This window comes from Coenobita brevimanus, chromosome 92 (assembly GCF_032717465.1).
Source record: "Coenobita brevimanus isolate Jiangsu-jjx chromosome 92, ASM3271746v2, whole genome shotgun sequence".
Classification (NCBI taxonomy): Eukaryota; Metazoa; Arthropoda; class Malacostraca; order Decapoda; family Coenobitidae; genus Coenobita; species Coenobita brevimanus.
The window spans coordinates 17,342,252-17,360,262 of record NC_137045.1 but is presented as its reverse complement, the minus strand read 5'-3'; the positions used below and the strand labels follow the sequence as shown (position 1 = coordinate 17,360,262).

Sequence of the window (18,011 nt, the reverse complement as noted above, 5' to 3'; positions counted from 1 at the left end):
TACAAAATAGTAAATCTTAGTTATTATTTCCAAGTCAGACACTATTAATTTACTGCAAAATCATCAATATTTCCTACAATTTACATGTTAATTGCAATCTACCCTAATAACCTTCAGTGGCTACATTTCAAGATTACAGTACTTATACTCACTAATTTTCACATACACCATCGTATTCATTTTTTCAAGCGCTTCAGAAAACCTTTTTGAAAATATAGATATCTTACACAGATACCTTACAGATAGTGGAGAAGGCATGTGAGAAGGACTATATGGTGTTTATGACATATCTGGATCTGGAAAAAGCATTCAACAATGTAGACAGAGAAGGATTGTGGAAGGTTTTGCACATGTACGGTGTAGATGGTAAGTTGCTAGGTGCTGTAAGGAGTTTCTATGATGGTAGTGAGGCATGAGTAAGGGTAAATGGGCATCTAAGTGAATGGTTCACAATCAGCGTGGGTGTGCAACAAGGCTGTGTGATGTTCCCATAGTTGTTCAATATACATATGGATGGAGTGATGCGCGAAGTAAAAACACGTGTAATGGAGAGAGGGATGGCGTTGGAAATGAATGGTGATGGATGGAATATCTCAAATTTGTTGTATACTGATGATGCAGTGTTACTTGCAAATACTGGACAAGTGCTTGGTAGACTAGTGAGGAGTTTTGTGGATGTATGTGAGCATCGTGCCTTAAGGGTAAATGTAGGAAAAAAATAAAGTGATGGTTACTGAGAGAAAAGGTGACTCCCAGTGTCATGCTACAGTGAATGGAGAGAGACTGGAATTGGTGAGAGAGTTCAAATACCTGGGTAAAGTGATAGAAAAGAGGAAAATATGCAAAAGAAGTGGAAAGCAGAGTGACACAAGGAAAGGAAGTAGCTAGTGCTATGAAGGCCTTGATAAAAACCAGAGGCTTGGGTGTTGCAGCTGCACGAGGCTTACATGAAGGAGTGTTAGTGTAAACTTTAACATACGGATGTGAGATTATGGTGTGGCATGAACATGAGAAGTCAAAAGTAAGAGCAGTGGAGGAAGAACTGCTGAGGAATGTATGTAGTAAAGAGGGTGGGCAGGATACAGAATAATGTGATTCGTGAAAGATGTGGAGTGAGGAAGTCTGTGGACACCAAAATCAAAGAATGTACTGAGATGGTTTGGCTATGTGGAGAGAATGGATGACAATTGAGTGGTGAAAAAGGTTTATCTGAGTGAATCTGAAGGAGGGAGGAGGCAAGGTAAGCCAAGGAGAAGATGGAGGGGTATGATGGATGAGTGTGTGAGGAAGAGAGGTATGGAAGTTGGTGAGGCTAAGGGACTGACAAGAGACCAAGCTGGCTGGATGAATTTTGTGCGCAGAAGCGCATAACCGGGTATTTGGCACCCCTACTTAACGTGACAGCGTTCGGATTGACTCTATCAGATAGGTGTATGTGAAGCTACAGAATGTGGTGAAATTTTTTTGGCCTATCTGATGGAGCTAGGATTCCGCAGGCTTGAATGATGAGTGAACAGAAGCGTTGCCCATTGAATTGGGCAAACTTAGGCTGTCTGGAAGTTGCTTCTCCTCACCCTGCCCTAGGATGGGAAAGGAGGTTCAGATGATGATGATGATGATGATCATTACTTACATGGTTCATGACTTATGCACTGTTTAGTATTCCCAAACTTTAACTGCGTTTGCACACATATTCTTAAATTTGGCACTTAGCCAGTTATTGCACCAATAGCCTCATTTTAAAGAGCTGTTCATTGCAGACAACAAAACTAGAGCATGTGTGAGTGGTTGAGGAAGGGCAACTAGAAGAGAGGCAAGAAGGAAGAGAATGACCATTAGGATGGAAGTGTATGAGGCAGTGAAGCATGTCAAAGTAGGGAAGTACAAGCAACTAATGGTGTGGCACAATGTTGAAATATTATAAAATGTGCAGACTGGCTTGGTGGGAAGACAGAGTTCCAGATATAATAGTTCCTCTTTATATGATGAAAGGAGAAAATGTGTCCTCCAACCACCCAATCTCTGCCTTCTACTGCCTCCTCAGTCCAACTTAAGTCCCAAGACTGGCCACGAGTACAGTTACCAATCATTCTTCACAGCATCCAGACTTGCCATACCCTATCTCTCGACCTTCCTAGACCTGCACCAGTATCCCCTCTCCTTCCTGTCCCCCCTTAGATGGATCTGTCCCTGCTTATCCCCTCCTATCTTCCAGTGCCATTCCTGAAGTAAGGAGATGCAGTCTTGGCAAAGCAGCTCTTCCTCAACATGGACTTTCATAAGGACTCTTTTAGAATTTACATGGATGGGTCCCACTCCTCTCCATTTTCCTTTGCCTCAGCGGCCTACTTTGAGGTCCTTTCCTTATGCCAAATTTGGCCTTTCAGTGGGCAGTACGATGTCCTAACTGCAGAACTCCTAGCCATCCTCCAGGCTCTTGAGTTTGTACGGACCTTCCTCCATCCCCAACTGGTTGTTTCATATACTGACTTTCAGTCTTCACTTACCCTCCTCCTCTCAGATCTTCCTAAGACTCATGTCAGATTTGTCCATGACATATTGGAGCACCTCCTTCTCCTTGCTTCTCCTCCCTGGCCCTTTAGTCTTCAATGGATTCCCTCACATGTAGGTGTCTGAGGCAATAAAACTGCAGATGCTGTAGCAAAGTGAGCGCTGACCTCCAGCACCCTGGTATACGTGACACATGATACCATCCCATTCCCTAACCTCGTACGCAGTGCCTGCATGTCATATTGGAATGCAAACCTTGCAACTGTCCTCCCTGCCTTCCACCTGGGGCATGTTTGCTCTGACTCCTATGCATATCCTTAAGCCCCTCATATCTGTTGGGACTTTGATATTGCCATCACCAGGTTGCAGTTGGGCCACACAGGCCTCACATGCCACCTCTGTTGCTTGGGTATGATAAAGCATCCCTGATGCCAATGGTGTCCTCAGCCTGAAGAAACCATAGAACACTTCATGTTATGGACCCCTAGGCTCCATTCCCTTCGCACATTTTTGAAAGACCATCTGATTTTTCCAGAAATTTTCAACTTGTCTCTTCACATCCTCCTAAGAGGGGGTAACAGGAACCCTCAATTACGGAAACGTGTTGTGCGGTAAACGTCTAATTTCATCCGCAAGCCTAGGAAACTCTCCCACATAAAGAGTGCAGCCGTAATGAGTTTGCATCGAAAGGGCATTGGGCAATTATTTTGGCTGCGTCCCTCAAACCCGCAAAAAGAAGAATGTATGACAATTACATGGGCATCATCCTTCTCAGATTAATGGGGACGATACAGTATATGGTATGATACTTGTTGACAAAGTTAGGAGAAAACTGAAACTTTTTTTTTTTTTTTTTTTTTTTTTTTTTTTTTTTGGTGTGTGTGTGTGTGTGTGTGTGTGTGTGTGTGTGGGGGAAATACATACACCAGATTAGAGGCATCCTCCATTCATAAAAAGTCTGTAATACTTGGACTTGAACTGTTGAAGGCTGAAGTTTGGGGGGAAACAGGAAGTAAGTTCCAATGAGAAGTTTGGGAAATACAGGAATTCTGATAGGCATTCTACAACAAGGCAGTGCGACAGTCATGCAATGGGTATGGGCACTACCAGATGCCTGTGAAGCATGGGGGAAAGTGTGAAGAGGTGACACAATGGATGCAACTTCATCTGAACATCTGCCATGAAAGTATTTGTTAAATAATGCAAGGGAGGCACACTCCATCTTACTTGCAGGGTAGGTAGTTCATTTGTCAGTGCAGTATTATTAATTATTCATACAGCTTTGTTCTGAATTTTTTCCAGTTGTTTTAGTGCAACCTTTCCACATCCACTCCATAAAGGTGAGCACTACTGAGCTGAGAGTGCACATAGCTTTTGTATTGTGGTATGTCAAAAGAGACACTGAACTTTTTAAATAGCTCGCCAACGAGCTGACATAGGTCGACTGCAACAGGAGCACTATGTAGTGGCAACTTTGAGCTTTTATCTAACACTACCCACATCATGCCATGCAATTAGTCACCAAGGTACAGCACTTGAGTTAACACGTGTTTAATGCACGTGGTGATCTGATGCAAGTTGAACAATGAAGGATATTGCAGAGCAACATGTTTGTGTGAAATTCTGTTTCAAATAGGAAAAAACTTGTATGGAGAATTTTCATTTGTTGCAACACGCTCATGGGGTGAGGATTGTTCTGTGCTGTATGCAAAGTCACATGTGGTTCTAGCAGTTCAAATCGGGAAGAACAACCAACAAAGACAATCCCAAATCTGGACGGGCTACCACGTCAACAGATTTTTTTTTTTTTTTTTTTTTTTTTTTTTTTAATGTGACCAACTCCCTACGTGTCAAGCGAGGTTGGTGGAGGATTAGTGCCCCTCCCCGTAAAACAAATAACTCTAAGCCCTTGGCCACCCCGTCTGGGATAAATGGCGTCTGGCAATGAATTAATTAATGAACTCTGAGCATAGGCTTCACAGCCTGCTTTCAAGGCCCAGTAGTCCTCCTACGTACCACACACCGCTACATGTCACCACTTTGGCGCTAACACCCACCGTCCATACTGAATACATGCTAGGGCTGTCTCATACAGGACTTGTGTATTGGTATTAGCGGGGGTATTTTTACGATATGTCGGCGGGTCTTCTGGTAGATCAGTAAAGTCTGATATTTACGAAATTCAAATCCTTAAACTGTTCCCTGCCCCAGCGGGATTTGAACCCGGGTCCGTTAGGACTGCAGGCCAACTCTCTACCGACTGAGCCACCGCCTCCCCGATTATGTTGGGAAAGTGTGAGCTGTAATTAGCAAAAATAATTGCTTGACTGTCCCTTCTGTTTTTAAAGAAGCAGGCATCTGTACAAGTTCATGCCGCATGATTTTAAATGAAAAAACCGATGATGCATCATGATGCCGTGTAATCTGTGTCACATCTGCTGACAGATGAGCAAAAAGAGAATCATGTCATAGTTGGTCAGGAGCTGTCTGACTGTTCGAATGCTGATGAAAACTTTCTGAAAAATGTCATGACAAGTGATGAAATGTGGGTGTGCAGCTATGATGTTGAAACAAAAAGGCAGTCATCACAGTGGGCTGGAACATCATTACTGCAACCAAAAAAAACCACGTCAGAGTTCCTCAAATGTGATGGTGATGTTGATCATCTTTTTCACTGGAAGGGTTTTGTTCATTATGAGTTTGTTTCACATGGTAAGACAATCAATAAAGAGTTTTACCTGGACATCCTGAAGTGTCAGAGGGGGGCAGTGTGAAGGAAGAGTCCTAATGCATGGACAAACCAAAACTGGATGCTGCACTCTGACAATGCACCTGCTCCTTATCCATGACTTTTTGGCGAAGCATGTGATGACTGTTGTCCCCCAATCACTCTATTCTCTGGATATTCCCCCCCACCCCCACCCCAGTTGAAATCTACAATGAAAGTTTACCAATTTCTGACGACAGAATAGACAGAGGAAAATTTGTTAAGAGAACTGCATGCAATCCCTGAAAACACATTCCTGGTTGTGTTTCAGAACTGGAAAGAATGTTGGAAACATTGTATGAATAGTGGAGGAGAGTATTTTGAAAGAGACAAGTCTGATTAAGTTGTAAGTAAAGCAATAAATTTGTTTTTGGAAAACTTTGCTTTCTTTTTGGTCAGACCACATAAATTATAACTTTGGTTAGTAACTCAATCTACCAAGCTCCTTCTGGCTTTCTGGACCTCACCCCACCGTAGGGTCAGATAGACCTGGGCTATGGTGATGATGATGATTTGCAGCGGCAGTAACTTCGTACTGTATTGTTTATAAAGGTTCTGTCATGTTTGCATGTGCCAGCCTTGGGCACCCAATAGCAGCTGTCCATGATGCTCGATCTCTAGCAGCCTGCCTGTTCAGTTCCTTATCCCTGAGGTCACACTCTACAACTACCTCCCGTCTTTCCTGGTCTGCCTCTCGTAACCCTATCCTCAACATTCACACTTCTCGCCTTCTGCATCCAACTGTAATTCTCCGTCTTCTCAACATGTCCAAACCATCTCAATCTACCCCTCATCAAAACATCAATACACTCCTGTCCCATTCTTCCTCTCAACTCTACAATCATAATCATTGCCCCATCAGGCCTCACATTCAAGGACGCATTATTATCCAATTGTTACAAAAATGGTGTAACTTGCCTTGTGACATTAATATCTGCTCTTCCAAAGAAAATATACAGTATTTAGGTTTGCTGCTGTGATTACTATGAACTGATGGGTGGCTGACTCAAAAGGAGAAAAAAAACCTATCTTTGAAATACTGGTACTATTCTTAAACTTTTCTTGCAATATGATATATTTAAGTTATATAGACACCAGAATTAGTTGTATACTCATACCATGGAGGCTGGCTGCATTTAAAAAAACAACGAGCCCAAAACACAGTGCAAGGGACGAATAACTACACATAAACATCAAAGCTTGAAAGTCTCACCAAGCACTACTACAAGATGCTGTTTTTGTGCACAAAATTCTTCAAACCAGGTACAGTACTACTGCTACAATACAAGGACTTGGAGCAGTGGCATCTTTGCCGTGGGTCTACCCCCCCCCAGGCGGTCGAAGAGAAGAGGAGGACAGCATGGGGACCAAACCACCGCAAATCCCCCCTCGGCCCCTCATGGGGCCCGAGTACCTGCAAGTGGCTTTGGTCGCCCGGGCAAATACCACATCTCTCAACACAACATATACAATAACACCGTTTTTTCTACACCGAAAAATGACTCCCCGGCTGTCATTTCTCGACGACTTCTTCTAGCCAGGGACATTGGGAACAATCCAGGACCCACCAACAAATACATAAGTCCAACATGCTCAAAATCTATCAAGTTGAGCCAACAAACAAAGGGTTCAGTTCAGTGCAATTCCTGGACCCTTTACACCTGAACATCACTTGCATCCAGAAAACATTACACAAACACCTGGACCTGTTCCTTCCCCCCACCCATTAACCTCCCCACCAACCCTACTCCTACTTCCTTCACACCTCCTTAGCCAAACCTACTGATCCTTCCCACACCATCCAATCCCCCAACCTCTCCCATTCCACCCCAGCCCTTACCTCCATCACAACCTCCTACCCCTTCCCCTCCACCCAAACCACCACTTACCCCACGTGCTGCAGCACCCAACACACATCGCACACGCAACATAAAAATCCTTCAGTTAAACATAGACGACATAAACACCAAAAAACAAGAACTCACACAATTCATCAAACAACAGAACATACACATTGCCATCTTACAAGAAACAAAACAACACAGAGCACAGATAACACCAACATTTCGTAACTTCACCACCATTCGACAAGACCGGGCCGACAGCAGTGGCGGTGGACTCATCACCCTGGTACACTAATCCATCAACTTTGCAGATACCAGTGTACACACAAAGTCACTTCTCCCCCCACATGACACCACAACAGAAATACAATCAATTAAAATACGCACTGGTAACAAATCACACATAACAATCGCTAACACATACATTTCCCCCCAATTGTCCCCCACAGGACCACACAGTTACTCTCCACAGATACACCACATCACTAATATACCCAGCATCATCCTGGGTTCAACACCAAGTCGTCGGCCTGGCATGTCAACAACCCTGACACAGACAGAGGGCTGGTACAACAATCCCAGACTGATCATCTTTTCATTTTGAACAATCTAGATCAACATACCCATATCCCACACCAAGCCCTCTTCCTCCCATTATCCCCAGACATCATCTTCTGCTCCCCAAACCTCACCCCCACTACATCCTGGAGAGTAGTCAAAACCCTTGGTTATGATCACCTCCCAATCATCATCATTACCAAAACCTGAATCACCCCAGCTGGCCAAAGACACACACACACTAATTATAAGAGAGCCAACTGGGAGGCCTTTGCAATTGAAACAGAACAACATTTCAAAACACTGAACAGTACACCCATCACAAACATTAACACTGCTGTGCACACTTTCAATATAATTATACAAAATGCAGACAAAAGACACATCCCTAGAGGCAACAGAAAGAGACACAACACCAACTTCAAACCAGAAATTCAAGGCCTCATCAGTCAATGCGACACACTGCGACACTCCCCAACACCCCATACACATGACACCGTACAACAAATACAAAAACTCAACACTCAAATAAACAATAAAATATCAGAACAGCAAACATTAAACAGGAGTACATATCTCTAAACACTTGACCACAAAACAAACACCAGTAAACTCTACAAATCACTAAACAGCATCACACTTTCCAACAGCAACACTACACACTCACAAGCTGCCATCACAACAACAGACACCATACCCTCAAACAAACAACAAGCAAACACGCTCATCAATCATTTTTCACAAGTAAGACATCTAAACCCCCATCGTGAAGACCGACGTATCATCCGACGTAAGAGACAGTTCCCCACAGACCCAGACTACACATCTTTCACTTACAACCAGACGAAGCACATCATTAGCAACCTTAAGCACTCATCTGCCTCTGGACCAGACAACATAAGCAACATTCACCTTAAACACCTTGGACCACAAGGCATACAGGCACTCACCAATATATCAAACTACAGCTACTCACAACATAATACCCAACATCTGGAAGCATGGCATTATCATCATTATCCCTAAACCCAACTAGTCACACCTCACTTTCCCCTAGCCCAATCGCAACATGGCTTTAGGCCACTATATTCTACAAACACCCATCTTACAGACCTTACACAAAGAGTTTTTAATGGCATGAATTCAGCTAGGCCACCATACAGAACACTCCTAGTCACATTAGACATCAGAAAAGCTTTCGATCCCATCCCCCGCCACAACCTTACAAACATAATACTCAACACAAACACGCACAATAACACAAAAAGATGGCTGGAATTCTACTTAGCAGGCTGATGTGCACATATATCATATGCCAGTCAGTCTTCTAACATAAGAAACTTCACAAATGGCGTCCCCCAAGGATCTGTTTTGTCCCCTACACTCTTTAACCTATACATGTACGACATAACCACACCCCACATACCACAGGTACACATAGCTTCCTATGCAGATGAAACAACACTTACATGTACACACCAAAACGCAAACACAGCGGCACACATCCTCCAACCGTACCTCAACACACTACATTAATGGCTCACCACAAACAGGCTCCAAATAGCCCCAGCCAAATCTACAGTGACCCTATTCACAAACTGGACAGCAGAGCACAGTCACATCCCACAACTCACCATAAACAACATTCCCTTACCACACACACACACTGTCACGAGTCGGCACGATTAAGTATTTGAATAAACTCGTGACATCAACTTTGGTGGGAAACCGCGAATTCTAGTGGAATCCCAGTATTTATCGCTCAGTTTAACCGCCACATATTCACCCGGTCGGGAGTGTTTTCAAAACAATTTTTCACTGTGTCATAAGTGATCGTCTTTGTGCGAGACATTAGCACATCCGCTGAGCGATTTATTATGGGCGTGTTTCGCTCATTCTAGCCGTTAGCAATGCGGCTCGACACTCGCCTCTTTCTCACGATTTGAAGTCAGTCAGGATCTGAGCGCCGTGAAAGCAGGTTGGGCCCAGTGCGTAGCAGTGCCGCCATTGTCCAGTCCCTGAATTTCCACCTTGCTTGATTGGCGAGAGACTTAGCGTGTACAGCGTCCTTCCTCAACGACGCCCAGTCATCCGCTTGGTCCACTTTTCTGACCAGTATTCCTTTTCGTTTTTCCCAGGTTTAAGAGTTAGCTTTTGAGTGAGCGAGTGAGTGCGATCTCCTTATTTTGAATTCATTTTGAAATGTAACGTAAATTTATTTTATTCTAATCAATAAATTTAACTGTTCTTTTTTCTTGAGCTTAATGTAATGTAAACTCGTGTTTTATTTTCCATATTAAGCTTATTTCACATATAGCTCCTAGCTTGCATAAACGCTTTGCTATTCATAACTGGTACTTAGGCCAGTCCTTTTGTATTAAGCTTAAAATCCGTTGTGCAACCAGGAGTTAATGCATCAGCAAGAACCTGTTATCATTAATAGCATTAGTTATTGATTGTCAGGGGTGAAGTCACTTTCTCCAGAGGCTAACAGTACTAACAAACAGCAACTGTGAGGAATTAGTCTCTGCTGTGTACTGTTGAGAAAGTTTATAAATTCTCGTCCTTAGAGACTTGGCAAAGTAAGCCGGAATAAAGTAATCATTGCTTCATTTTCACAAGACAATTCATTGCCCTGTTCTCAGTATTATTGAATAATTATTCTTTAATAAAAACCCCATGACACCCCCCCCACAAAAAAAATCCTTGGTGTAACATATAATACATCAATGTCATTTAAAAAACACATCACACATATTAAAAAAAATAACAACACCAAGACTCAGTGCCTTAAGGTCACTTGCCCATACAACATTCGGACACAACAAAGAAACCACCACCACAGTATACAAACAATCCATACGTTCAGTGATGAACTATGCAAGCCCTGCTTGGGCTCCTAACCTCACCAAAACACACAACACTCTACAGACCATACAGAACAAGACCATAAAAATAATCACAGGCTGCACAGCTACTACACCCACAGACCACCTACATCAAGAAACCAAAGTCCTCAAAGTCAAGGATCACCTAGACATGAGTGGCACCCAGATTCTTGCTGCAGCCTCCACAAACCCACAATATCCACTACATCACATGGCAGCACATCCACCCACACCAAGGAACATCGAAACAACACCCAGCACACAATATCATACACAAATACTGTCATCTCTCCCCCCTCGCCCACCTCAGACCAGTTTCCAGAAGCATATCCACACTCAAATCACTTGCCACTCCATTCAGTCACTTAAAGACAACACACAGCTGCATACATGGCCTCCTGACATCCACCCTAATGAATCCTATCTCCCTTGTGGGGACAGGGTCCACCTGGCCAGGTTGAGATGAAGGCACCATCCAGCCCTCTTACGCTACCAGAAGAGGCTGGATGACTCCGCCACTGATGCCTCTCCAGGATGTAACACAGCACCCTATACTATTAAGCACATTATGGAAGACTGCATTGCACATAATCACCTACGCCAACAACACAACATACATGCTTTGAGAGCTCTGTGGGAATGCCCGGTCTCGGACATAGCCTTCCTAAAGGACTCGGGGCTGTTCAGCCATACTGCCTAGGGAACAACTACTTCTACTACTACTGTACTACTGTACAAAAACATACAGCATTCTTGATCTTTAATACTATGCTCGAGTTTTTCACTAGCAAGAATGGAGGCATTGTCAAACCATTTGTCAATGCTTTTTGATCATAATGCAATATGCCTGACCCCAAGAACACTGTAATCAGAAACTTGCAGCATCCACTGCAAAGAAACAGAACCAGCAGTTGCAAAACTCAGGGAATGTGTGTGTAGTTATTTTTATTTTATATACTGTATATTTTTTTATGATGTGGCCAGAATTTCAAGGGCTTACCTGATATATGAATTGTTGTGTGGCCTATTTCACTGGACACTCAAATAACAGGTCTACCTTTGTGCATTATCTTTCTTGTTTACAGATCGTCCACAGCATATGTACTCGCATTAATTTGCTTGGATAACAATTTTGGTATTAAAAAATGAGTGAAAGCTGACCTGATCTTCAGTGCCTGAAGGATGGAAGGATGACAGAAGGAGCTGGGTGAGTAGTTTGCACACCACTGGCTTGTCTTCTTCTAATCGATGTAACAGATGCTCAATCCTTACTATATCCCAATACCTGCAAATATGAACACAAAGTTTAACTTATTCAAGCCATGAACATGCGCAATTACATGAACATGGTGTCCAATGAGCCTGCCAGCACCATATGCCCTTACATCTTATTGTATCAGTGTTTGTTGCCCATTAGTACAGAGGTGTGAGAGTGTCCTCAGAGTCTGGTATAGGCCACTGAAGCTCTCAGAAGTTCCACCCACAAACCAAGCATGAGAAATGTGGGAAGTCCTGTGCCACATCACACCCTCCTCAGCCAGTACCAATGCTGTTTTTCAGTTTCTGCCCAGCCCTCCTTGAAGCTACACTAGGTAGCTTTGAACTCTCCCTCTCTCACCATTGTGTGTGTGTGTTTGCATAGCTTTACACCAACACTATGTCACCATAGTTGATTCTGGCAGGAACAGCTCTGTTGATATGTATATCCCAAGTCAGTCAGATAGTAGTGACACATCTGATGATGATTTCTCAGAGAATGACAGTGAGTTAGGGGAGGAAGGAACCATAGGCCGTTAGTCTGTTTTCTTAAGGAAAAAAGGAACAAATCATAGACTTATTATTTTTTTTTTTTTTCTTTTAATGTAAAATGGAAGGAACCAAAGGGTGTTAGCCTGGTTTTGTTTGTGTAAAAAATAAGGAACCATAAGCTGTTAGCCATTTTTTTTTTTTTTTAATGTAAAAAGGACAGAATCATAAGCTGTTAGTTTTTTCTTTTTTAACATAAGGGGGAAGCAATCATATATATATATATATATATATATATATATATATATATATATATATATATATTTAGTGTACAAAGGAAGGAATCATTAGCTGCTGCTACTTTTTTTTTTTAACTACTACTGTGCTATTAGAGGCGGTGCAAGGAACAGCATCGTGGACTGAAGACGTGAGAGAGTCTGATATAGTGTGTGTATGAGAGAAGGGTGTGGAAGAAGTTGAGAGATGGAAGGAGAGAGTTATATGTAGAGAGGAAGACAGAGGTGAAAAGATTAGTAAGAGAGAGTAAGAAGGGAGCGGATGAGGAATCTGGAAGGAACTTGAGAGTAAAGTGGAGGGAATGTAAGAAAATGTTATGGAAAAAGGGAAAGAGAGTTGGACAGGGTGCCTAAGAAGTTAGTTGGGGAGTGAAAGATAAAAATGGTAGATTACTAGTGGAGAAGGGAAAAAAGTGAGCAGATGGAGAGAACACTTTAGGGAATTGTTGAACACAGAAAACACAGAGAATGAAATTAATGTAAGTATAAGTGGCTGGGGAATGGCTGGGAGGAGGAGGGAGGTGAGAAGATGGGAAGAAATCAGTAGGATGGAAGTTGTGGAAGCAATGAGGAAAGTTAAAATGGGGAAAGCCTCAGGAATTGATGGAGTGTGTGGTGAAATGCTGATGCATGGGGGAGAGACAGTAGCAGAATGGATGTGGAAAATATGCAGATTGGCCTAAGAGGAAGGTCGAGTCCCAGAGGACTGGAAGTCAAGTATAATTATTCCCCTGTACAAAAGAAAGAATACTCCCCCAGTATCCCTGCTTGTCGTACGAGGCGACTAAAAGGGTTGGTGGTGGGTTAGTGCCCCACCCCGTAAAAAGAACTAACTAAAAAAGCAAATAAAGCGCCTCGGACCCGGACGGACCATACGTTGACGACTAAGGAACGGACAAAGGACATTCTGAGGGTAGGAACGTGGAATGTGAGAGGAGTGAATGATGAAGTGAAAGAGAGAGAGATTGTCCAGGTGCTTGAGGATGCAAAAGTGGATATATGTGGATTGACTGAAACTAAATGGAAAGGTGAAAGGATGAGAGAATGGGAATACGGTGTAGGTACAGTAGAACCTCTCTCATTCGGACTATATGGGGGGAAGGGTTGTCCGAATTAGCAGATTGTCCGGACCATCAGGGTAATATTACTCCAGTTCATACCAAACTCTATCTACATATGGTATGTTTGTTAATTATTAACATATGTGACATATGTCAACCCTACGTAACTGCAAAAGATGAAAGGATACTAAAATAACAAAACTAATCATGTACGACAGTTTTGTATTGCATAATTTACAGGTAAGGCCATGACAAGAAACTAGCCTACATTTTAAATTGTAGTAAGTGACTAAGGCCCGTGTAGGCAAAAAAATAAATTAATTACTTAACTGTAATATTTGGAATAAAAATAAAACTTATGTAGGCAAAAATTACATTGTCATCTCTGGCATATTGATAACACCCATATGGGCAAGAAGCTAATGTTTGATGTACAAGTAAAGCACATTTAAGTACAAAAAATAACCTACAGTAATCACTAAACACTGCAGAATATTCTGACCCACTGTTGTGTAAGCAAACTCCTCCTTTTAACACCTTTATTCATTACAGAAGCTACACTTGCATTAAGGGGCATTGTAAGGAGGATTAACTTTAGAAATACAATGTAAAAATATAAATGGTTGGTGAACTAGTTAATGGAACGAATGATAGCGTGTGTTTAAACAGGTGCCCATGTTGCGACCGAGCGTGATCCGAGACTAAACGAATGACGATCGCTTTCCGCGCCGATACTGAAAATGACTTTAGAATTACTTTCAACATATTTTTGGAGCTTATTATTTTTAAATTTTGTCCGGATTAAAGGGGTCCGGACCAAAGAGGTTCTACTGTATATGTGCGGGAGTCAGTGAGAATGAGAGGGCAAGAGAGGGAGTATGTCTGATGATAAATAAGAAGTGGAAGGAGAATATAAGAGAGTATGGAACAGTGGGTGCAAGGATTGTAAGGTTGAGGATGAAAGTAGGTATACAAGCATGGGCGATTGTATGTGTGTATGCTCCAACAGAGGATCGAGTGGCAAGAGTGAAAGATGAGTTTTGGGCGAGAGTAGAAGCATGTATGGACAAGTTTGAGAGGAGCAAGAGAGTGCTGTTAATTGGAGACATGAATGGCAAAGTTGGGAATGTACGAGTGGATGCAGTGGTTGGTCAGTGGGGTGTGCCAGCTGAAGTAGATGGGAATGGTAGTGCTTTGGTGGACATCTGTGCTGGTAAGGGGTTGGCAATAGCCAAGACCTACTTTCGTCATAAGATGGTCCACCGGTATACATGGAGAGTAATGAGGAGGATGGATGGTGAACTTGTTGAATGAAAGGCAATGATAGACTACGTGTGTGTGGATGAGCGAATGAGAAGACAAGTGTTGGATGCAAGGGTGTGGAGAGGGTGGGGGAATGGAGTCTCGGACCATCACTTAGTGATGGCCAAGGTTGAGCTGCAAAGAAAGTGGTTGAGGAGACGAAGGGGAAGACAGGAGGAAGCAGCTCCTGTGAGAAGAGTGGAGAAATTGCAAGATAGTGAGAAAAGGACAGAGTATAAGAGCATAGTGGAAGAAAGATTGGGAAGGTATGAGCTAGAGCAGATGGAAGGGGTGGAAGACGTATGTAAGATATTCACGGAAGAGATAAGCGCAGCGTGTGGCGGTTTGTGGAGTGAGGAGGAGATGCAAGGGTGTGCAAGGGACAGCATGGTGGAATGATGAGGTGAAACGAGCTGTGGAACAAAAGAAGAAGGCATATGGTGAATGGTTGGCGAGTAGAGGTAGGGGAGAAGTTGAGAGAGAGAGAAGAGAGGTATATGTGAGCAGGAGAAGGGAGGTTAAGAGACTGGTGAAGGAGAGTAAGAAGAAAGTGGATGAAGAGTTTGGGAGGAATCTGAGTGTGAAATGGAGGGAGAGTAAGAAATTGTTTTGGAAGGAGGTAAAGAAAGTAAGGCAGTGTGAAAGGGAAATAGTAGGGGAGTGAAAGATAGGAATAATAGATTGTTGGTGGAGAAGAGAGAGAAATTGAGGAGATGGAAGGAGCACTTTGAGGATTTGTTGAATGTAGAGAGTGAGAGCAGTGTGAGTATAAGTGGTTGGGGAATGGCTGGGAGAAGAAGAGATGAGAGGAGGGAGGAAGAGATCAGTAGGTCGGAAATAGTGGAAGCAATGAAGAAGATTAAGCTGGGAAAGGCCCCAGGAATTGATGGAGTGTGTGGTGAAATGCTTAGGTATGGGGGTGAGATTGTTGTGGATTGGATATGGAAGTTGTGTAGATTGGCTTGGGAAGAGGGAAGGGTTCCAGAGGACTGGAAATCAGGTATAACTGTTCCTCTGTACAAAGGAAAAGGGGAGAGAGAAGTATGTGGTAACCATAGGGGTATTTGCCTTCTTAGTGTGACTGGTAAAATATATGGTAGAATACTCATTGATAGGGTTAGGCATATGACAGAGGAGCTAGTTGGAGAAGAACAAGGGGGATTTAGGAAGGGAAAAGGGTGTGTAGATCAGATATTTGTTCTAAGATATTTAGTGGAGAAGTATCTAGAGAAGGGAAGGAAAGTGTATGCTGCCTTCATGGACTTGGAGAAAGCTTATGACAGAATAGATAGGCAAGGTATGTGGAAGGTATTAAGAATATATGGAGTGGAGGGGAAATTGTTGAGTGCTGTGAAGAGTATGTACGCGGGAGCTAGGGCTACGGTGTGAGTGGATGGTGAGCTGAGTGAGTTCTTTGATCTCAATGTGGGACTGAAACAGGGGTGTGTGATGTCTCCATGGCTGTTTAATATATATATGGATGGGGTTGTAAAGGAGGTGCAAGGTAGGGCAGTGGATGTGGGGGTGGCCCTAATGAATGAGGGTGAGATCTGAAAGCTTCCGGTGTTGCTGTTTGCTGATGATACAGTATTGTTGAGTGAAGATGAATGGGAGTTGCAAGGTTTGGTGAATGAATCTGGGACAGTGTGTAGGAGGAGGAAGCTGAAAGGTAATGTAAACAAAAGTAAAGTTATGGTGTTTGAGAGGAATGAAGTCACAGAGTGTGCAGTGAGGTTGGATGGTGAGGATATGGAGAATGTGAGTGCATTCAAGTACTTGGGTAGTGTGATGAGTAAGGATGGAACTTTGGGGGATGAAGTACGTGAAAGGGTACAGCAGGGAAGAAAGGTTGTTGGTACACTGAACGCAGTGATGAGAAATAGGGAGGTGAGTATGGAAGTTAAGAAGTCACTGCATGATAGTATTGTGATCCCTACCCTGACGTATGGAAGCGAGGCGTGGATCTTGCAAGAGGGGAACAAGTCAAGAGTGAAAGCAGTGGAAATGAGTTACTTGAGAGGAGCATGTGGAGTGACGTGGAGGGACAGGTTGACGAATGAAGAAGTGAAGGAACGTTGTGGGGTAGATGTGGATGTGGTTGAAAAGATTAGGAGAAATACACTGAGGTGGTTTGGACATGTGGAGAGAATGGAGAATGAAAGACTGACTAAGCAGGTGTATGTAGGTGAGGTGGAGGGAGGGAGAGGGAGGGGTAGACCGAGGATGAGGTGGAGGGATGGAGTTGAGAGGTACATGAGGGAGGGGGAGGTGAGTTGGGGGGAGGGGAGTCAAATGGTGGGTGACAGAGTGACTTGGAGGCGTTTTGTCTGCGGCCACCCTTTGCGGGAGTAGGGCGTCAGGCTATAGATAGATAGATAGACAAAAGAAAAGGGGAAAAAGAAGTGTGTGGTAATCATAGCGGCATTTGTCTTCTTAGTGTAATACAAAAAGTATATAGCAGGATACTTATTGACAGAATTAGTGAAATAATAGAGGAATTAGCTGGAGAACAAGGAGGTTTTAGGAAGGGAAGAGGTTGTGTAGATCAGATTTTCATTCTTAGATCTTTAGTGGAAATGTTTCTGCCGAAGGTGGTTCGAGGAGTGCACTGACCCAATTTCAGCTAGGCACTTCCAAGTGCCATGTTTGATGCACCACCTCTCATTAAAATGTGTCTCCTTGAAGCATCTAAGCCCCAACTATCCCACATATTCCTGAATTTTTCCACAATATTATACTCCAGTGTGAGAGACACAAATCTGCTCCATATATTCTGAATACTTTCAGCAATCTTTCTCTGGACTGTGAAAGATACACATGCAAAAATAGGCAGATTAAGTATTCACTTTAACCATTCAGCTTTAGCATGTACAGGGTTCAAGACAATCCACAGACAGCAAGGACTGGATCCACTGCTACTAGTCCAGGATGTTCTAACACGGTGCAACAGCGCCTACCTTATGCTGAGGCGGTTACTGAAACTGATGAGAGCTGTTCAATTATATTTGGCTGATCACAATGAACTTCCAAATATCACT

The 18,011-nt window shown here is 43.1% G+C and overlaps 1 protein-coding gene across 1 annotated transcript in view; it reads right to left on the bottom strand.

The window, feature by feature from the left end:
* LOC145412106 (condensin-2 complex subunit G2-like) overlaps positions 1-18,011 on the bottom strand; it is a 346,602-nt gene that overhangs the window by 203,061 nt on the left and 125,530 nt on the right. The window contains exon 10 of the mRNA XM_080282023.1: positions 11,730-11,853. Coding sequence (XP_080138149.1) covers positions 11,730-11,853 — 124 coding nt within the window. The remainder of the gene's footprint in view (positions 1-11,729; positions 11,854-18,011) is intronic.